The sequence below is a fragment of the Nomascus leucogenys genome, chromosome 2 (assembly GCF_006542625.1).
Source record: "Nomascus leucogenys isolate Asia chromosome 2, Asia_NLE_v1, whole genome shotgun sequence".
In the NCBI taxonomy this organism is placed as follows: Eukaryota; Metazoa; Chordata; class Mammalia; order Primates; family Hylobatidae; genus Nomascus; species Nomascus leucogenys.
The window spans coordinates 24,361,137-24,382,985 of record NC_044382.1 but is presented as its reverse complement, the minus strand read 5'-3'; the positions used below and the strand labels follow the sequence as shown (position 1 = coordinate 24,382,985).

The following is a 21,849-nucleotide window of genomic DNA, read 5'->3' as shown; positions in this document are numbered from 1 at the left end:
TGGCGGGTCTGAGATTGAGATGTCCAGCAAATAAGCAGTGGGCCAGAGAAGCTAGGAAGGCCAAACAGGATACGTAGGCCTAGAGGAGTGCTTTCGGTCTCCCTTTTGTACCTGTTGCTCTAGGAGTTTGACAAAGACCAGTGAGCATAAGCTCCAGTTGTAAAGTCACAAAGGCCTGGATTCAGATCCCAACTCCATCATCAGGAGCTATCTGACTTTGGGCAAGTTAGATGACCCCCCCGAGCTTTCTTTCCTCATCTGAAATAAGGGAATCATAATACTACCTAGCTTACAGAGCTATCGTGAAGATTAAATGAGATCATGTCTAGAAAGTGCTTAGCACGCAACCTGGGAACATGACCAGCAATTAATAATTGGTAGAAATTGTTAAAGTTTCGGTGAGTAAATATTTACTGTAACCTACTTGACCAGCCTATGGGCTCTAGAAGCTTTCTGACAGTAGTGGTAAAGGAGTTACTAGTTAACTAATAACTAGTTAAGTACCCAAACTTCCAAGGCTACATTCTCCTCTTTATTTGTGGGAGTCTGTCTTGTTCTCAAGTGAAGGCTTGGACCTTCTGAGGGGGGGTTAGCTTGTCCCATGCCCTTGTGGCCTGTCAGAGTCAGCTTCTAACAGCTTAGACCCTTGGCTAAGGCATATCCCCAGCCCACGAGGGACAGATAGCACCATTACTGATCTGACCCCTGTGAATACACAACTCTGATGCCCCCTCAGTCAGGCCTCAACTTGCAACGCAAAGGACCATTGTCAGGCACAGTGAATTAAGGCTTTGGTATTGGCACCAGAGTGCCAAGATCAGATCCTAGCTCTGCCATGTCCTGCCAGCTGTGCGATCTTGGGCAAGGAATCCTCACCTCACTGAGCCTTGGTTTCTACTTCCATAAAGTGGGTTTAATGAAACCTTAATCCTCACAGAGTTGTTGAGAGGATTAAGTGAGACCGTGCTTATTAGGTGCTTCTTAATAAATTATCCTAAAGATTATTATTGATACATTAATATTATTATCTGCAACAGTGGTTGAGTAGTTCAGAACTGGAGAACATGAATTCTTGATTAGCCAAAAAACAGAAACAAAAACAAAAAAACCTACAATTCTATTGATGTTATTTAGGTTTGAAAAGCAGTTTATATCTTTTTTTTTTTTTTTTTTTTTGAGACAGAGTTTCACTCTGCTGCCCAGGCTGGAGTGCAGTAGTGCGATCTTGGCTCACTGCAGCCTCCACCTCCTGGGTTCAAGTGATTCTCCTGCCTCAGCCTCCTGAGTAGCTGGGACTACAGGTGCCTGCCACCACGCCCAGCTAATGTTTTGTGTTTTTAATAGAGATGGGTTTTCGCCATGTTGACCAGGCTGGTCTCAACCCCCTGACCTCAGGTGATCCACCCACCTCGGCCTTTCAGAGTGCTGGGATTACAGGTGTGAGCCACTGTGCCTGGCCAGTTTATATCTATTTTAACCACCAGAGTTCTGAAGTTATCTCCCATAAGGAGACCAACCCCCTAAATAAAATCAACATTCACATAAGGGTAATATTCAAAATATGTAACAACTGTGATGACGCAAGCACATCCAGTCAGAACAGATAGCAGCTATAAACAATGGTGCATCCACTCCAGTGTGTAACAAGTGAATTTCAGTCCTGATCATAGCTAACAGGACAGTGTGCCAAGCCCTTCACGCATGCTGACTTGTTTAATCCTCACAACAACCTTAGGAGAGTTGTATCATTATTATACCCGTTTCACCAGGAAGGCAAGCAAAGCTCAGACCAAGGCCTCGCACAGCCGGAAGAAGCAGAACTGGGGCCCGAACGCAGGTCTGCTTGACTCCAAAGCCCATGCTCTGACCTGCTATTTTTGTTATTGTTTAAATCATACCCAGACTGTTCTGAAAACCTGCCATGTTTTATGGACCTCTGCCTCACCCTTTCTGGGATTTTTTTTTTTTTTTGCCTCTTCTGGGATTATTCCTAATTTATTTGGATATTCTGCAATTTCTTAGTTAATGGAATTAATAACAATCTAAGTCGGAAGTGGCAAATAGGGCCAGGAATGGTGGCCAAGGTGGGAGGCTCTCTTGAGCCTAGGAGTTTGAGACCAGCCTGGACAACACAACACGACCCCACCTCATTTAAAAAAAAGAGAGAGAGAAAGAGAGAAGGAGGGGGGAGGGAGAGAGGGAGGGGGAGAGAGAGAGAGAGAGACAGCAAATAGGTTTCTACTCCCTGCCAGGCCAACTCTGATCCATTGGTTGGGGCTGCCCCAGGTGGGTATTGATATGCATTCTGAGGCTGCTTCCAAGCTTATCAGCAAAGAGTAGTCAGTGGGGGAGGGATCTTTTTGTGTTTCACTCACTGCTGTATCCCAAGTACCTAAAGCCTGGCCCAACACAGAAAAGGCACTATGAGACCAATTTTTATGAGTCATAATTTTTATTATTGTATTAAATCTTTTCTAAAATTATATTTATATAAATATCTTATAAATATTCTAAAAATATGTAAAATGTATAAAAGTCTAGTAGTTCTGATATAACACTATCAGCAATAATTCTGGTTATCATTTTAAAATACTACATATAATAAAATAACTACCTTCAAGACCAACCTGGCCAACATCGTGAAACCCCATCTTTACTAAAAATACAAAAATTAGCCAGGCATGGTGGTGCATGCCTGTAATTCCAGCTACTTGGGAGGTGGAGACAGGAGAATTGCTTGAAGCTGGGAAGCAGAGGTTGCAGTGAGCCGAGATTGTGCCACTGCACTCTAGCCTGGGTAACAGAGCGAGACTCTGTGTCAAAAAAAAAAAATCAAAAACTTTTATCAAATTTTAACTGTGATTATTCTATTTTTGTCACTTATTTAGAATTATTATTCTAAATTCTTCTCTAAAGGCATTTACAATAAATTCTAGTCCAACATTGCTTTTCCTAAAAAAGACTAATAAATATAAGTATAACAAATAATACAATTAAAGGTATACAAATATATATTCCCGTTTTATTAAATATCATATTTTTTCCAGTCTACAACAGACTTTATTACTATGAAGTCTGTATTACTGTATAGAATCTATAATATCCTCATAATAATCCTGTTAAAATATTGTATTAAATACAAAAAAAGACACCATCAAAAACCCCCCACATCATACTAATGAGAACTAAATTCAATCCAAAACATATTTTCCAAGAAAAGGCTAAAAAACACACTAGGTCTGATACAACTACAACTAAAAATTACCAACCTTCCTAAACAAGAGCCCTTCTAACTACAGATGACAATCAACATTAGTCTTAACAACACAACCAAACGATTAATTTATGACCAAAAACTTTGTGAGACAAAGTGGCAAATGTAAGAGTCTATGTTTGCCCATTTCCCTTTGCTGGGAGAATTTCACAAAGCCCCTGACTCTGGGACACTGTGCAGCTCTCTGGAAAAATGTTTTAAAGGCAAAACAGGATAGAATGCATGGCCCCCCATGTCTCTCGCCTGAGTCACTACATTCCATCAAAGATAAATGACCCTAGTCCTCGCCTTTCTCTACTCATAAAATAACGTCCGACAAGATTAGTGACTATGCTTCTGTAATCTATAACCAGATGTACTCTAACACCCAAACCTTGATGTAATTTTACACATATTAAATCTTCACCACCTATGTATAAATTAAAATACTGCATTGGAGGAGTCTGAGAGAACCTTTCTAAAAGCCTCCTCCCAGGCTACAGGCCTTGGTCTATAATCCTCAATAAGACTTCTAAATAAAACTAACTTTAATTCTTTAAAAGCTTCATTTTTTTTCTTTAGTTGACAGCAGTTAACAAATATTGGCTGAATAATCCAAGTAAGTGTGTCCCTGGCCAGAATCAGCCTCCAAGCTCCTAACTGGCTCCTTGCTCTAGAAGACCCCCTTCAGAAACCCCCTCCATGGAGAACAGTGAATGGAGAAAGATTTGCACAAAGGAATTTCTAAACCAGCCCAAAATGATTTCATTCTATGTGTTTCAAAGACCCATCTACTGATGCTCATCAGGCAATTATGGCAGAACAAATGGCATTTTTCTCCACAGTTATTTACAATAGACTTGGTAATGAAGCCATGTTGGAAGTCTCTCATCTGGGAGGGGGAAGGAGGCTGCCTTACATTTCCATTTGATCCAATTATGTCCGTCACTCTCCAGAGGAAATGAGACAGTGTAATGAGGAGGTTCCTGAGGTCTGGAAGGGAGACTTTTCTCCCTGGGCTTTCTCTCTCCTGGCTTGGAAAAGGAGAGTTCCTGGAGCCAGCAACAGCCCATCTGCCAGTGCACTGTCTCCCAGGACCCTGTGGAAAGGCTGCCTGCAGGGCTGAGGGGAACAGGTGAGCCCATTCATCCCTGGCGGCGCCCTGCTGGAATGCAGGTGTTCTCTTTCAGCCAGAGCCGTTATTTACGAAGGACCAAATTCCCTCTGATTCATCTCTGCTAAGATCCCTTTTCTTGGTGACAGAGAGAAGCCTGGTCTGAAAGGCATGAGCCTATTTTCAGAAATTAAGATCAATCAACATGTACCTTCAGGGCTGAGGGCTTATTCCAGACTGGACTGTCTATCCTGATGAGAAAACCCCCAAAAAGTGTTCCAACAGCTCTGAAATTTCTAGAAAAGTCATTGACTTTCCCTTTCCCTCCCTCCTTCTCTGTCTGTCTCTCTCAGCAGAGCAAAGTTCTCACGTGGAAGTCAGAATCTTCCCAGTTCTAGTGGTTGGACAAGTCTTTAACTCCATAGCCTAGCCTCCAGCTAGGTTCATGAGCTGGCCCTGCTGCTCTCTCCTTCCCCCTTTTCCTCTTATCCCATTGCATTAGTCTGGATTCTTGCTTACAGATAACCAAAACCCTAATCAATCTGCTTTAAGCAAAAACCAGAATTGATAGGCTCACACAACTGAAATTCCAGGGTAGACCCTAAGGCCAGACTGGATGCAGGGACTCAGTCATCTCACTCGGGCTAGGTCTCTCTCAATGCCTAGGCCCTATTTCATCTGAGTTGGCTTCCCTCTCAGGTGGGCTTTTTCTCATGGAGATCCTCAGCAGCCCATGGAAGGAGAGTCTGTTTTTCCCATCATCTTGTACAAGTCCCCAGGTTGAGTCTCATTGGCCTGCTGGCCCCATGCTCGTCCCTGAACAATACTGCAATTGGTCACCTGCAGTCACATGCCCATCCAGGAGCCAGGAAGGTGGGGATGGGCTAGTTACCCAAAGGAAAGTCCAGGTGCTGTGCCCAGAAGGGAGAATGGATGTGGGATAGAGCAAACCATAGATGCCTACCTTACCCAGTCAGACAAGACTGCATGTAAGACCCAGGCTTATGGGCCAGCCCCTCTCTGTAGGCCCACACTGTCCACTCCCAAAATGCCATTCCTTAGTCTGGCCAACCCTCACTCATCCTTCCAATCTCAGCTTATATAGATGGTTCCCCGTGCTGCCTGGGAACCACTCCACGTTGCACTCCCATCTCTGCATGCTCCCTGGAGGCAGGGAGGAGGTTTTGTCCACTCTGTATCCCCAGTCTGTGGCCCGCATCAGTGTTTCCAGTAACTGTTAGTGTGTTAGTGGCATCACTTCCAACTAATATACCTCCTTAGTACTACCCTTCCCAGACTTAGGAGGCCATCTTTGGACAATGGTGTATGGTGGGAAAGTGCTCAGCAAGGAGGCTGTCCTTGCATCCTATGACCCTGGGCCAGTTGTTTGACCTCTGGTCCTCACATCCCAGACTGTGCTGATACGGTTTTCCTTCCTACCCAACAAGATAGGATCAAATGAGATGCTGTGTGGAAGGCCCTCTGACATACACAGATATGAGGGGTTGTTTGGATTAGCGGTGGAGGCAGCAGGATGAGCAGAAAGGAAACTGCACAGTGTCCCCAGGAGGCCATGGTTAGGATATCTCCAACTATGAGATACAGGAGAGAGAAAGTATCCAACCAGGACAATGTGACCAAACTAAAGTGAGAAAAAGGTAGGCTTTGGGGCAATGTAAGTGGGTATATCTTTTGTGAATAGCAATTTGGCAAAATCCATTATATTTCAGAGCAAGCACATTCTTTGACCTGAAATTCCATGCCCAGGAGTTTATACAAGAGAGACAGTGATGAGCAAAGATTTATTTGCTGAAGTGTTACTTACCATAGCAGAAGATTGAAAATGACCCAAATGCACGTCCTTTGGGGATAAATAAGTTAGAGCATATCTAAACGAGAAAATATTACATAAAATAAATTGGAGGTCTCCACAAAAAAAAAAAAAAAAAAAAAAAAAAATTTCAGACAGGATCTCACACAGTTGCCGAGGCTGGAGGTTAGTGACATGATCAGAGCTCACTGCAGCCTCAATACCCCAGGGCTCAAGCAGTTGTCCCACTTCAGCCTCCCAAATAACTGGGACTACAGGTCTACACCACCACTCCCAGCTAATTTTTAAATATTTTGTAATGATGGGGTCTCCATATGTTGCCCAGGCTGGTCTCAAACTCCTGGCCTCAAGCAGTCTTTCTGCCTCGGACTCCCAAAATGCTGGCATTACAGGTATGAGCCACTGCAGCCAGCCCATCTCACTTCTGAAAATGACTCACAGTGCCATGAAGGCTTCGTCCCTAGTGGCCTTTGGGGGTGGGAGGGCTTCAAAGTATAGCCGTCTCTTTCTACCTAATGTGTGTCTGTAACATTGAATGTGTTCATCATAAGTACGTATTACTTCTGTAACCAGGAAAAGTTACAAGAAGAAGGGGCCAGGCGCAGTGGCTCATGCCTGTAATTCTCACACTTTGGGAGGTCGAGGCAGGAGTATTGCTTGAGCCCAAAACTTCAAGACCAGCTTTGGGCAACACAGTGAGACCTCATCTCTACAAAAAAAAAAAAAAAAAAATATTTTAATTAACTGGGCATGGTGGTGCGCTATGCGCCAATAGTCCCAGCTACTTGGGAGGCTAAGGTGGGAGGATTCCTTGAGCCTGCGAGGTCAAGGCTGCAGTAAGCCATGTTCATGACACTGCACTCCAGCCTGGGTGATAGAGTGAGAACTTGTCTCAAAGGAAAGGAAAAAAAAGAAGAAGAAAATATTGGGTTCTCAGCACTCCCAGCCCATCCCCCCATCCATATACATTCCAGCACATTGTTTGGGCCATTTGCAAGCTCCGAGATGAGATTCTGCACAAGTCAGCAGTGCGGAGACTCCCAGGGAAGGCCTGAGGCCGCCAAGAGCAACTCTGCAGGGTCTGCTCCAAGAGGCAGAGGTGGGCCCCACCGTCCCTGGCAAAATGGAGACGGGTCCGAGGGTTCCATGAGGCAGGCTTGCAGGAGCAAGGGAGTGATAGAAAGCCATGTGAGGGGACGAGAGGGAGGACACCTTCCCTTGTGGAAGTCAGGAAGGTCTTTGAGCTTGTTCTGAGAGGAAAACCCATTCTCTGGATAGAGGAATGAAGACTCAGAGGAGGCTGGGGTTCGCTTTGTGTGATACTGATATGGTTACTGAAAGGCTAGCCCAGTCCCAGGCTACATGAACAGACTTAAAAAAAAAACAAAAAAACACCTCTGATTTTTTTTTCCATAAAACTCAGTGTTATCAAGAAGACTAAGTTAAACAGGATGTGTGAAAAGAAGGCAGGACACACCCAGAAGCTGAGCAAGGGTGATATTGCAACCTGGCCCGGAGTGGTTAGGTGACTGGGCAGAGTCCCTCTGCCGGAAGGTGGCAGTGCCGGGGCTAAATCCCAGATGTCCTGGCTCCAAGTCCAGTGCTCATCTCATTCCGCCTGGTGGTAGGAGTAGAGAAAAGGTGTATCCAGTCTAGAGAGAGGCCCATGTTCCAGGAAGGGCCCAGAGGTCAGGACTAGCCCTGAGAGGGGTTAAGTTGCCACACAGGAGGGAGAAATGATTGCCAAAGGCCAGCCCAAGCACCAGAAGGAGATCCAGGGCCACCATCGGGCACCTGTATGGCAATGCATTTCCCCATCCTTTTCCCTGCCCCTACCAGCACCCTCTGCCTCGGACAGCTGCAGCATGGCTGCCAGGAACCTGGTCCTCATTTCTTCCCTTCCGTGTGTTATCCAAGGATGCTGGAAATATGCTCTGATATGTGCAGCATTTTCGTCCTGGGGTCACATATGCCCAGCCTTTGCAAGAGCCGTCTGCTAGGAACAGGGAAGGCATTCTGCTCGTGACTCTCGGCAAGTCGTTTGAAATTCCATGAGTGTCCCTGCCTGTGGAGACTGCTTCTCCCACCACTCCTCCAAGGAGATGGCTCACAGGCCTGAGGGTCGCCTGTGTATATGTTACTCCCTAACCAACACACACCTACCTCATGGTGGCTTGGCTGTTTCATCCCTAAAAATGGTAATAAAATAACTTCTTCAAAAGTTTGTTGTAAGAACTAAATGGGATGATACGTATATTTGGCCTGGAGCTAACCAAAGAGGAGGCACTCAATAAGTGGCAGCTGTTCTGATCATAACCCTCAGGTAAGGAGGCAGAACAGCACAGTATTACACAGATGGGCTTCAGCATCAAACTGCCTGGGTTCTAGTGCAAATTCAATGAGCTAGCTGCTGTGTGACCTTGGGAAAGTGACTTAACCTCTCCTCTTTATATTATTTAGGGGATAGAATAATCTTTACTTCATAGTGCAGTTGCGAGCATGATATTAGCCAAAATATATTAAAAGCTTAGCTCAGTGCCTGGAACATAATAAATGATCATTAAATGATAGCTGTTAATGTCAGCATGGTTGTGGTTATTGTGATGGGGCTGTGGTTGCAGGAAGACAAGAGTGGAAAGAGGCTGGCAAGACAGGTCAAAAGGCCTTGGCTCTAGGCCCAGTTCTGGAACAAAATCTCTGTGAGACCTTGGACTCATCTGCCCTTTCTCCTGAAATTTTATTTCCCCATCTACAGAGGGGCACCAATAATCCCAAATTCACAGGGCTGTTAGGAAACATAGTGTGAACTGGCAGGCACAGTCACCTGAGATGCTGTCACCCTGCCAGTATGCAGTGGTCCTCAAAGTGTGACCCCTGGACGAGCAGCATTAGCATCACCGGGAAACTTATTAGAAATGCAAATTATCAGGCTCCACCCCAGGCTGCTGAGTCAGAGGCTGCCGTGGAGCCCAGCCAGCTGTGTTTTAACATGCTCTGCAGGTGCTTCCGATGAGGCTCAAGGTTGAAAATCGCAGCTGTAATGAATAGGTGGGAGGTTCTGCCTCTGAGAGGATGCTCAGGCGTGGGTGTGGAAGGACAGAGTAATGGGCAGGTTGGTTGGCAGGTTGGCCAAGAAGTTCCAATACCTTCACCCGGCTTTCAAGGCTCCATATCTTTGGTCCACCCTTGGCAGTTCGTTTCTGTTCCATTTTTTCCAGCATGGATTTTAGAACAAACCTGACCAATGACCAGATCATGTATGAATGAATGAATGAATAAATGAATTAGATAATTAATGTTTGTTTGGGGTTTCAACAGTCACAGAAAGAAAAATTCACAAGCCCCTGGGGCAGAAAAGTGAATGCACTGCGGCCAGTTGTCAGCAGCATCTACATAGGGAGTCCAGGGGGTGTGGAGAGGGTAGGAGGTGATAGATGGGAGCAGGTGGCAGAGGGCCTGATTGCAAGCCAAGGGTGACCCCTTTGTTCTGCAGACAATACAAGTGCTGTTAGGGATCTTTGAGGAAGACCACGATAGGGTCGGTCAAGACCTTAGGAAAGCACAGTCTCTGTGGAACTCTCTGATCTGCCTAGTTCTGACCCAACCCCAGGTTCCATTTTGGGTTCTGCCGTTTATACACTGGGGAACCCTGGGGAATGTGTTAAGTAAACCTCGGTTTCCTCATTTGTAAAGGGTGTGATCATGCCTCCCTTGCTGGGTTGCTGTGAGATGCTGTATTTCCAAATCTGAGTCAAAACCTAATGTAAAGTAACCATCTCCCCCTTGTTGGGGAAGTAACTAACTATAAACACTTAAGGATATTGTTGAAATAGTCATATGTTTAATTTATTAATTTAGATGCACATATGCTTAAAACTGTATCACATAAAAATACTAGGCCGGGCGCGGTGGCTCACACCTGTAATTCCAGCATTTGGGGAGGCCAAGGAGGGTGGATCACTGGAGGTCAGGAGTTTGAGACCAGCCTGGCCAACTTGGGGAAAACCTGTCTCTACTAAAAATACAAAAATCAGCTGGGCATGGTGGTGGGCATCTGTAATCCCAGCTACTTGGGAGGCTGAGGCAGGAGAATCACTTGAACCTGGGAGCCGGAGGTTGCAGTGAACCGAGATTGTGCCATTGCACTCCATCCTGGGTGACAGAGCAAGACTCTGTCTCAAAAAAAAAAAATACAGTTCAAATTTAGAAGTAAATTTAAAACTAAAGTTGTTCTTCTCTACTTTTTTTTTTTTAACCAACTGCATCCAATAAACATCCAAAACCAGCATGACTGAGGTTTTCCTTTCATGGTGGTGATACTTCTTGAAACAATATCTTGATGAAAACAAACTAATACATTCAAAATAATATGAGTTTCTTTTCAGCGGGGAATTGTGTAGCATTCATGCAACGCCCTCCACCAGTAGCGATGGGCCACGTGCCCACAGGACACCATACGGATAGCTCACGGTGTCCTCTGAACTTCTACATTACCTCATTTTAGCCTCACCACAACCCTAAGGAGGTAGGCACAGTAATTTTTCCCATTTTGCAGAGGAGGAAACTGAGGCTTTCAGACTTATAAAACTTGCTTAACAGCCTGGGTGGGACCTCAGTTCTAATTCCAGAACCAAGCTCCTAACCGCTACCCTATGTGCCTCCTAAGCACACAGTGAATGCTGAATGATTGGTGGCAATTATTAGTATAGTCTTTCCTCCAAGTGCAACTGATTAGGGTTTGAACTTCATAGGGGTCCTCAGCTGAGATGCCAACAGCAAAAGCCGTGGCCAGCTGCCAGTCTTTTCCTTATCTCTGGGCAGGTCAGGTGCCGTGCCATTCCTGGCAAGCTTCCAGGCAGCCATTTCCTCGACAGAGAGAGAAGCTCTGCCCCAGCCCCTGTCCTCTCGGGTTCCCCTCCATGGACGAGCCCTTCCACTGCACTCTTTCTGGGTCCCATTGTGTTTTCCCAATGCACATCACCACTCGTTTCTTTCCCCCTCCGTTTAGGAGATAAGAGTGGGTAATTGTCTTTTATAGACAATGTAATGAAGCCTGTCATCACACAAAAGAAGTTTGCTAATAAAATAAATCAAAGCAGCAATGAAAATGAATGGGGAACAGGCTTTCACAATTAGATTTGTACTTGTGTAGAGGCATGGTGCTTCTATGAGAAGACTGCCACAGGGGCAGTGAAAGGGGCCTGGAAACAAGCTGACAGGATATGTTTGGGAACTCCTGTGCTGGGAACTCCTGTGGTGGAGCAGCAAGGGACCCAGAGCAGACACCTGCATCCCCCTACAGGGGTGGGAGTTGAAGGGACAGGGCAGGGAGAAAGCTGACAGCAACACAAGGAGAGGAACTGCAAAATGTCATCTCAGTGGCCTGTATTTGTCCCCATCTCGAACAGGATGGGTTCCTGGTCAAAGATGATCCAGCTGCTGCCATCCCTGGAGCTCCCCTTCTCTTTGCCCCCAGCTGGACTCTGTTCCTGCCTCTTGGGTGAGAGGACAGTGCTCATGGGTGGCCAGGCCCCAAATGGTATACAGTGACCCTGCCCCACCCCCACCTGCCCCATCAGAGTATGTCTGGGCTGGGGGTGGAGATAGCAGGAAGTAGTGCGCGACAAAGGACCTTTTAGGAGCCAGGTGGAAGAGCAGCCCTTCTAGAGCCCCTGAACTAATCAAGACATGAAGCCCAATCCCCACGATCGCATGGAGCAGTTCCAACTGAAAAGAGCACTTTTGCACAGAATCTGGGTTGCAGATGTCCCCATTCCTGCCCCCCATTCCACAAATGAGAGAATATGGTAGCGAGATTCATAATAATACCATTCTCTTGGTCACTTGCAGGTTTTGCCACCAAGTTAGTTAAGAAAAAATACTTCCTCTCTTTGCACTTCAGTCTCTCCATTTCGGAAATCAGGCCATAGGGTGAGAAAACTTGATGTTGTTGGGCAGAGGGCAGGCGCTCTGTAATTTCAGCGTGGTGGCAGCGTGGTGGTGTTTCTCGTCCTTCTGCAAGTAGAAATGACTAACATTCATCCGGTTCTCTAAGAGCCAGGCACCAAGCTAAGAGCTTTTCACACGCTGTCTTGTGCCATCTCAACAGCCATCATCATCCCCACATCACAGATGAGGAGAGTGAGGCTCCCAGGTTCAGTGACCTGCAGGAGGTCACATAGCGGGCATTGGTGGTATGAGGATTGGTATGAGGGGAGTCAGGCTGCAGTGTCTGTCTGGGTCTTGGATGGTCACCACCTCTGCTGTGAAGAAAGGGAGGAGCCTAAAGATACAAAGGACAAGTGACCTGGGCCATGAGCAGAACCACAGGGCTTCGTATCCGTGGCCAGCACCATCCCCCCAGCATGTCCTTGGAAGGAGAGTCCCCTGCTGTCTTGGGATCCTGTCTCTCCGTGGCAGAGTTGAGAGTTTTTTGTCACAAGGGGGAGGTGAGCAAGCCAGGAGCATGACGGCGATGCTCTCTCTGGCCTCCTACATCTGTCCCACTTCACCCCAGACAAACCCAGCCAGGATCCAGCCCGAAAGAGATGGCAATGGTGCCTTCTGCCCAAGAAACAAGGAAACCTCAGCCTCCCTGCTCATGACTTATATTGTTGCTAGGATTACTGGAAGCAAAAAAAGACAGTTCATCCCTGGAGCCAGTGACTGAAGAATGGATGACAAAATAAGGTCATCGTTCTCTCTAGTCAAGTCCCTGTGCTCAAGACTTTGAATCAGTCTTGATTCACCTCCTCCTTCATGACCGAGTGCCTCTTATGGGCAGATCACTGTGCTAGGCACTGGGGGTCCAATGGCAAATACAACAGCTGAGACCCCTGCCAACACTGGCCCTGAGTCTGGCAGGGCACAGGGGTTGGTAAGGACTCTTATGTTAAAAGCGACAGAAAGGCTGGGTGCAGTGGCTCATGCCTGTAATCCTAGCACTTTGGGAGGTCGAGGCGGGGGGTTTGCTTGAGCCCAGGAGTTCAAGACCAGTGTGGGCAACATAGGGAGACCCCCATGTCTACAAAAAAAAAAAAAAAATAGCCAGGTATGATGGTACACACCTGTGGTCCCAGCTACTTGGGAGGCTGAGGCAGGAGGGTCACTTAAGCCCATGAGGTCAAGGCTTCAGTAAGCAGTGATTGTGATACTGTGTGACAGAGGGAGACCCTGTCTCAAAATTAAATATAAAAGTGACAAAATCATCTTAAACTAGCCGTAGCCAAGAAAAGGCATGGCGGGAGCGGGGGGTGAGGGGCTGTCTTCAACAGGCCTGCTTCCCGGTGCTCAAACAGGTGTCTCTTTCCCTCTCTTGGGACTGCCCTGCTCGGTGCTCGCTGCATTCATGGACAGGCCCTCCCTTACTGTGTGGTGCAGAGGTGATCACTGGCAGCTGCAATGCGTTGTCCTCTTTGCCCTTCCCCCCAGAGAAAGTGTGTGGCCATCACATCAAGCACCAGCATGCGTGGCGACCATTAAATATACCCCATTACCCTGCCCTACACCAGCTCCAGAGCCCAGGAGGTTGGGTGCTCCGGCTGGCCATCCTGGGTCACAGGCCCCAGGTGGAGCAGTTGGGAGGACAGTCCCCAATAGGGAGAAGGTGCACTGGACAGGCAAAAACAACAGATGCCCGTTGCAGGGAGATTAGACAAGGGGCATAATCCTGTGAATAATTAATATTGCACTTCTGGTAAAAGGCAATAAAGCAAGATGCTGTATGTAGGTATAAAAGGGTGAGAAGCCCCTGAGGAGGTGGCTCTTAAGGGGACCTGAAGGATGAGTAGGAGGTAGCCAGGCAGAGGGAGGAGTCTGTGAGGGGAGTCAATGGGTGTGGTGAGCAAGAAGTGAGTGGGGTGAGGTGAGGGTGGAGGGCTGCACGGGGCCTTTGGTCAGGCCGGAGGACATTCTGAAGTGATGGGCGTGGCCCGCACTGGGATGCTCCCAAAGGACCCAGGAGTGAAGCAGCTTCATCTGAACAGATGTCTGTCTTCCTGAGGGTAGTTCACATTCTGAGTCGGCCACCAGGGCATCCTGTGCTGGGCAGGGAAGCCATGGAGTAAACCCACTGACCAAACCCTCCAGACATCCCAGGAATCTGAGGGCATCCTGGATGCCTCAAGCCTCCCGACATACCAGGGTCACCCTGGTCCCTCAGGAACCTTCAGGCTGATGGCCAGCATGATTGGGGCCAAAGAAACCAGAGGTCACAGCAAAGAGAAGGATTTGGAAATTTATCATCCACCTGCATAAAGTTAGGTGCCTCTGCCAACCAGAGCTGGACACACAGCCTCATTAGCTAATGCGAGTTTAATATGAAGACAAGGAAGCTGGGGTCAACTGGCCGGGAGACATTCAGAAATAGAGCAGGGTAAGGTGTCCCACCTGCTCAGGGCCACTGCACCACCTGAAAGGCAGAGGGCAGCCCAGCAGCGACCTGGGCAATACCCGCCAGACAAAAGCATCACTTCCACATCAATCACTTTGTATAAAGGAAGAGTTATTGTTATGGGATGCTGGCGCCTGATCAATATCTCCTGCTTTGAAAATAAACTTCTTGGCTTGGCCTTGACATTAATCTACCATCAGGAGCCCATTATCTAGAGACCAATGTTCTGTTCTATTGACTGGGTGAATTTTTTTTTCTCCCCCAAGATCAGAATGTAATTGCATTTCTCCAGGCAGCACTTCCACTAATTGCAGCTCTGTTCATATCCCCTTTCGGGAGGGCCAGAGTACATCAGTGCTGGGGATGGAGATAGCAAGAAGTAGTGGGGAACAAAGGACCTTTTAGGAGCCAGGTGGAAGAGCAAGCCCTTCTAGAGCCCCTGAATTAATCAAGACGTGAAGCCCAATCCCCACAACCTCATCAAGCAGTTCCAACTGAAAAGAGCACTTTTGCACAGAATCTGGTTTGCAGATGTCCCCATTCCACAAATGAGAGAATATGGTAGCGAGATTAATAATAATGTCCTAAATCCAGCTGTGTCCCCCCATCGCCTCAGCCCCCCTCACCCAGGGTCAGGACAGCCTCATATCAGGACGACTGCAAGAGCCTCCCAGGCCTACTCTCCCCCAGGCCTGCCCCTTCAGGCTGTTCTCCCCCTCACAGGCAGAGTCATCTTTGTAAGATGTAAGTGGATTGTGTGTCTCCCTCACTGAAGACCTGTGAAGACTCCTTGATCTGCCTCGTGAGGCCCCTGTGGCAGCCCTGCCTACCTCTCTGGCCTCCCCTCCCGTCCCTCTTCCCTTTTCTCCCTCTGCTCCTGTCCTGGCTTTCTTTTTTATTGTGCCAAGCTTGGCCCTGCCCTGGTGCCTTTGCACTTGCTCCTCTCCCACCTGTTCCCTTGCCTTTACTTTCACCTTCTCGGTTCCACCTCAGACAACCCCTCCGAAGTGAGGCTTTCCCTGACTGGGGAGCATAAAGTAGCATTTCTCACATCCCATACACCCCCACAACGAATCTATGCAATGGCCCTGCTCTGCCATCACCACCTGAAACCATCTCACATGTTAGTTACCTATGCCAGGAAAAATTACCCCCAGAATCCATCTTAACACAATACACAGTTATGATGACAGCGCTTCCCTAGGCCAGGGATTTGGGAGTGGCTTGGTTTGATAGCCCCACCTTGGGTCTCGCATAGGGGAATAGTCAGGCCATGAGCCAGGGCCGCAGTCATCTGCAGGCTTGACTGTGACCACCACCTCTGCTTCTCAGTGGCTCACTGACCTGGCTGGCAAATTAGTGCTGTGGGCAGGAGGCCTCAGCTCTCACCTCATGGACCTCTCCATAGCATGGCTGGGGTGTCCTCAAACATGGCAGCTGGCTCCTCCAAAGCCAGCAGTCCCACAGAGAAAGGTGGAAGCCACGGCATCTTTATGACCATCATTTCTGCAGTATCCTGTCGGTTACACAGGTCAGTCCTCATGTGACTCACTGGGAGGCATCTACACAGGGGCACAAATACAAGGAGGCAGGGATTGCAAGGCCACTTTGGAGGCTGGGGCCTCAGCTGACTGATTCACTGCTGTGTCCTGAGTATGCACCGGATCTTGTGCTAAACCCTTTCACATGCAGTATCTCATCTTCCAGTCCTACCTCCTCTATTTCTTTACAGGAAACTGAGTCTCGGAGAAGTTAAGTACCTTGATCAAAGTCATAAAGTGCGTAAGTGGCTGAGCCAGGATTCAAACCCAGGCCTACCAAGGAGGGTCTGTGTAGGCTGGGCCCCTCAGTGGGTATGAGTCAGTATTGGCTATACTTGTTCAGATTCCCAAGTTGCTGTCAGACCAGCGGGCAAACTCAGGAGCTCTCTGTGATGTCAAATACTCCTCCCTGGGAGAGGGACGCAAAGAGAACCATCAGATCCCACACTGCAGCAAGACCCAGCTGCACAGCCTAGCAAGCCAGACTCAGAGAAGGCAGGGCAGGGAGGCTGACGGAACTGCTCAGGGAGACCCAGTGAGAGGCTCATAGATCCAGGAGGAAAATAAATACGTGACAGTAAAGCTACAGGACCTGTGTGCCACCTTGACATACTGTGGCTGATGTCACTTTGTGATCACCATGGTCTTTCCCACTGATCCCCCGATGCCACCCTAGAATTCTCAATACAGCACTCCATAGTGGATTAGAGCTCAGACTCTGAAGTCAGCTAAAACAGGGTTTAAATTTTGGCTCCACCACTTACTCTGTGACCTTAGTCATATTTCTTAGCTTCTCTGAGCCTCCATTTCAGCATCTGTAAAATGTTACTACCTGCTTTATAGGTTTTCTGATGAGGCTTAAGTATGGTTGTGCATGTGACCATCTTAGCATAGTGTGTGGCAATGGTAAGCACTTAGTGCTGTCAGCTGTTTTTACTGCTGTTATTATATTACTGTGTTTTCCCATGTCATTAGGTCTGTGATCCAGGCTTCAGCAAACAATCCAGGCTGATGCTTTTGCTGAGTACAGTAAGGGATGCTGGCCTGGTGGGATGGTGAACTGGAAGCAGAAACATCATCTCTCTTCCTTCTTGCCATGCAGGTGTGGATGTGTGGGGGCCGCATGGAGGACATCCCCTGCTCCAGGGTGGGCCATATCTACAGGAAGTATGTGCCCTACAAGGTCCCGGCCGGAGTCAGCCTGGCCCGGGTAAGGTGGTGGCTTTCCTTGGGGGGGAGAAGGGGTTGGCCTAGGACCATGAGCTGCACTGAGGCACCCTGGGGCCCTAGACTGTGTTATGTGATCTCTGGGTTTGCGGATGTGCCTCCCATTCTCCAGGTGAAATCTGATTTAAAAGAACTCCCTTAAATCCCTACTTAACCGTTCATTGCTGTGTGACCTGGGGAGGGTTGCTTAACTCCTTTGAACCTGTGTTTCCTCCTTTGTTTAAAGAGAGCTAGTTCTTTCCAACTCCCAGCATTGCCAGGAGAATTAAGGAGGTGATACTGTTTCCCAAAGTGTGACAGAGGAGATGATCTTAGGCAGCAAACACAGGGACGTTTTCTTGTTCATGTGTTTAAGTTAATGTGGATTCTAAATTAATGTGTATTCGTGTAGCTAACCTGTAATTTCACAGATATTATTACTTAGCATGCAGCCAAAGTAGGTGCAAAGTTAGACCAGAGATGATGTAAAGAAACATGTTAGATAAATATTAATACAGGTGGTGTGGTGTGGTGTGTTTGGGAAAGCTTGCGTACTAAGTTTCTGGAGGGGAAGTGGGCTTCATAAATGTCAGTGTCCTTCTCTTCTCCTCACCCCCTGTCTACTCTTACTGCCAAAACCTCTGCCTGTCAAACTGTTTAATTGCCTTAAAATGGTTTGTGTCAATCATTGCTTCAATTAAATTGGCCACTGGCTGCAAATGGAAATCTGTTAGCCAGAGTTTATTTTTGTTTTTGATATTAAATGTATTGGGAAAAAGATAAATAAATCCAGGTGACCACAAAAGAAAAATGAAGAGGAAGGAGGGTCCCCAGAGGATAGAAAGAGCCTTGCGGGGAAGCTGGAAAGGACCCGCGCACAGCTTTCCCTCCGCGGAGCCTGTGAGCCCCGCCTCGGCCAGGAGACCCCGGTGCTGGCCGGGTTGGCATTAGACCGCACTGCCTCCTGTCCAGGGCGCTGCCTCCTCCTCCACTTGACAACCTTGACGTGTAGAATTGTAGCCCCCGGCTCCTAGAAGAGCGTTGTCCTGTGACTCACAAGGAAAGCCCAGAGGCTCAAAGAGGCCGCGCGTCTCCCCGAGCGCCATCAGTGGGTGGGAGCTGAGCTCCGGGAAGTGTCAGGGGCCGCGTGGAGGGAAAGGAGAGCCGGCAGTGCCCTCCAGTGGTAGCAGAGCCTAACGACGCCCTCACCAGCCATCCGCGCTGCCCACAGCCCCATCCGACACGGGCGGGGAGGGGGGGTAAGTTCTAGATTCAGCCCCTTGAAGCAGGAATCGCGTTCTTCTGAAAGGCCATTTGGCGATCCCTGAGGAGGGTGCCAGGCAGGAAAAGCGCACGCTCTCTCGGTATGCCCAAGACTGCGACTCTTCCGGCTACAAGGGACCATGGGGACACTCCAACTCCAGACCAGGAGCAACCCTAAAGCATTCTTTTCCTCTGCAGAGCTGTTATTGGTAAGGCTCACCTAAAAATAAAAATAGCCGGGCGCAGTGGTGTGTGCCTGTAGTCCCAGCTACTCAGGAGGCTGAGGTGGGAAGATCACTTGGGCCAGGGAGGTCGAGGCTGCAGTGAGCTGTGTGTGCCACTGCACTCCAGCCTGGGTGACAAAATGAGACCATGTCTCAAAGAAAGTTTGTTGTTGTTGTTGTTGTTGTTGTTGTTGTTGTTGTTGTTGTTGTTTTAAAAAAGGCCCACCTGATAAAGAGAGATTACCGCCTCCTGCTTGTTGTAGAACCATTATTATAGATTAATTCAGTGGATAAGAGCTAACTGTAGTAACGCTTATAAAAATTCCCTTCGAGCCAGGCATGCAAAGCATTTTACTTATCTCACTTAATTCTCACTTGTTTTTAACCCCATTTTAGGGATGGGGAACATGAAACATGTGATGTTGGCGATGGAAACGTTAAGTAACTAGAGCCAGAATTCAAACCCGTGTAGGTCTGACAGGTACCTGGCACACAGCAATTGCTCCTTAAACAGTGACTGCTATTATTAGTGTTAGCATCAATATTAACAATAAAGACTGGAACGTGTATTTAAAAGTCTTATCTAAATTCTGTGTTTGGGCATTTTAACGTATTTCTCTTTTAGCTATCTGTACTGAAGCAGCGTCCTGTGTTTAGCTTTAAGCCACTTAACAATCTGAGTGGTGCCTCATGGCTTCTTCCCCAGGGACTCTGTGATCTATCAGGTCTGATTATGTGTAGGTTTGCAGAACCATAGAGATGCCTGAATCAGGTGTGGCCTTTTATTATGGTGACTAACAACCCTCAATTACTTGCAGACCACATTTAAAATATTTGTTCAGTGGGCTGGGCGTGGTGGCTCACACCTGTAATCCCAGCAGTTTGGGAGGCCAAGGCAGGCAGATCACTTGAGGTCAGGAGTTCAAGACCAGCCTGGTCAACATGGCGAAACCCCATCTCTACTAAAAATACAAAAATTAGCCAGGCGTGGTGGTGTGCGCCTATAATCCCAGCTACTAGGGAGGCTGAGGCAGGAGAATCACTTGAACCTGGGAAGTGGAAGTTGCAGTGAGCTGAGACCGTGCCACTGTACTCCAGCCTGAGCGATAGAGCAAGACTCCATCTTGGGGGGAAAAAAAAGTGCTCAATGTTTTAACAACCACATCCTAAGCCTTCTAGAGCATTGTCCCCTAGATGATCATTTTGATAGATTTGAGAGTTGTCCTAATAGCTCTGAGAAAGCCAGAGAGAGAAACTGAGATTGTACGGACTCCGGAAGGACAAACAGCCAGACAGCCTTGAGGTAGAAGCAGTTCAAGAAGGATGAGCTGTCCACCAGCTTGCCTGCCTCAGGAACAAGTAGCCAGTCTTACATTGTTTACTAAACTTGCTGAAATCTTTCTTATCTTTGCCTCTGGAAAAAGGATCTTAGGGAAGGCAATAACAGAAACTACTCAAACTTGGTGAAACAAAAATGGAGACTTACTCCAAGGATCCAGGCAAATCTCTGTAATCCAAGCACAAGAAATACAGTTGGGCCTCAGACGGGACTGGGACTCGGAAGTAGGAAGGTGTTGAGAGTAGAGGTATGAGGATCCCAAAGCCCGCTAAAATCCCAAGGTCCTTTTTATGTCTCTAACAAGGGGAGATGTGAGAGAAATAAATGTAAAGTCATTTCCTTTGGTGCAAACAGTGAACTGTAGCAAAAAATGTTCAAAATCTGGGAGAAAGAGCTTTTCAAGCCTATGTCTGGAAGATACAATTATGCAATATTAATTAAAATGGTAATTAGAATTAGAATTAAAATATGATGTTATTCAATCCTTTAAGAATGACACTGGTAAATTTCAGTATCATTCTTAACCAGTCTGACCATGGTCAGAGTGGCCGGACTTGCTTTCAGTTGGAGTGAAACTACAGCAGTTCCTCATTACCTCTGTGACTCGAGCAGGTTAGACAGTGAGCCAAAAGAGCCTGGTGGACATACTGGAAAAAGCAGAGGAAATATTGTGTTTTAGAGTGTTCATGTATACAGTCTCTGTTAGGCCTTCAACTTCCTCTAGCACAGTTTTAAATTAAACACAGCCTTTTCTGTGCAGGGGCCTGGTGGGGGTAAACACAGTTCCTGAGCTGTTTTCTAACCCACTGTGGACTCTTCAGCACTCAGGAAGAACTAGGTAGCAACAAGGAAATTCAGCTGTTTCCTGGTCCCCAACTCAGAGCCAGCAAAATGGGGGAACTGGTGAATTCTGTCTCCAGTGCGGGGGCCTCCCTCATGCTGGTTTCCTTCTCCATTACTCAAGAGTCAGCAACCTGTTTTTGTATGGCCTGTGAGCTAAGAATGGTTTTTACATTTTTAAATCATTGGAGGGAACGGGAATCAAAAGAAGAAGAATATTTTGTGATACATGAAAATCAAATTTCAGTATCCGTAAGTTTTATTGGAACCCAGCCACACCATTTATATGGTGTCTATGGCTGCTTTATAGCTACATCAGAGGTGAGACCATATGGTCTGCAAAGCCTAAGTATTTACTATCTGGCTCTTTATAGAAAACGTTTAAACATTTGGGACCCCTGCCTGACCTTCTGCTCCTAGAGCAGTCCTTCACACTGAGGTGCAAATGACTGGAACAGCTTAAAGTGCTAACTCCCCTTTACCTTTCAGAGGAAATTTTAGATTGCAATAGGGAAAAAACTTACGAAGGAGGTAAAGCTGAAGAGTTAAAATTGGGGTGGCGGGACAACAGCCAAGGGTTGAAGAAAGATGTTTTGGAGCAGAGAATTTCCCCTGAACCCTGAAGTTTTGCTTTCAGATTATCACATATCAGAAGTTCTCACTCGGTGGGGTCTACACTGCAGATGGAATCAGGAATTTTCATCACATACATAAGAATTCCCTCTTCCTCTGTCCCCAAGTCTACTTAAAAACACTTTCCTCACCTGCTGCCTCTGCTTGCCAATCATGTGGCTGTCATTTTTTAAAATTGATTATCTTTGTACTTCATGATGAAAGTAGCAGCAA

The 21,849-nt window shown here is 47.3% G+C and overlaps 1 protein-coding gene across 3 annotated transcripts in view; it reads left to right on the top strand.

Moving 5' to 3' along the window:
• The window catches only part of GALNT10 (polypeptide N-acetylgalactosaminyltransferase 10), a 230,581-nt gene that overhangs the window by 196,490 nt on the left and 12,242 nt on the right, over positions 1–21,849 (top strand). For 2 of the 3 annotated variants that reach the window (XM_030826071.1, XM_030826057.1), the window contains one exon: positions 17,234–17,341. The exons of the other annotated variant lie outside the window; for it this stretch is intronic. In XM_030826071.1, coding sequence (XP_030681931.1) covers positions 17,234–17,341 — 108 coding nt within the window. The remainder of the gene's footprint in view (positions 1–17,233; positions 17,342–21,849) is intronic. 3 annotated transcript variants of the gene reach the window in all.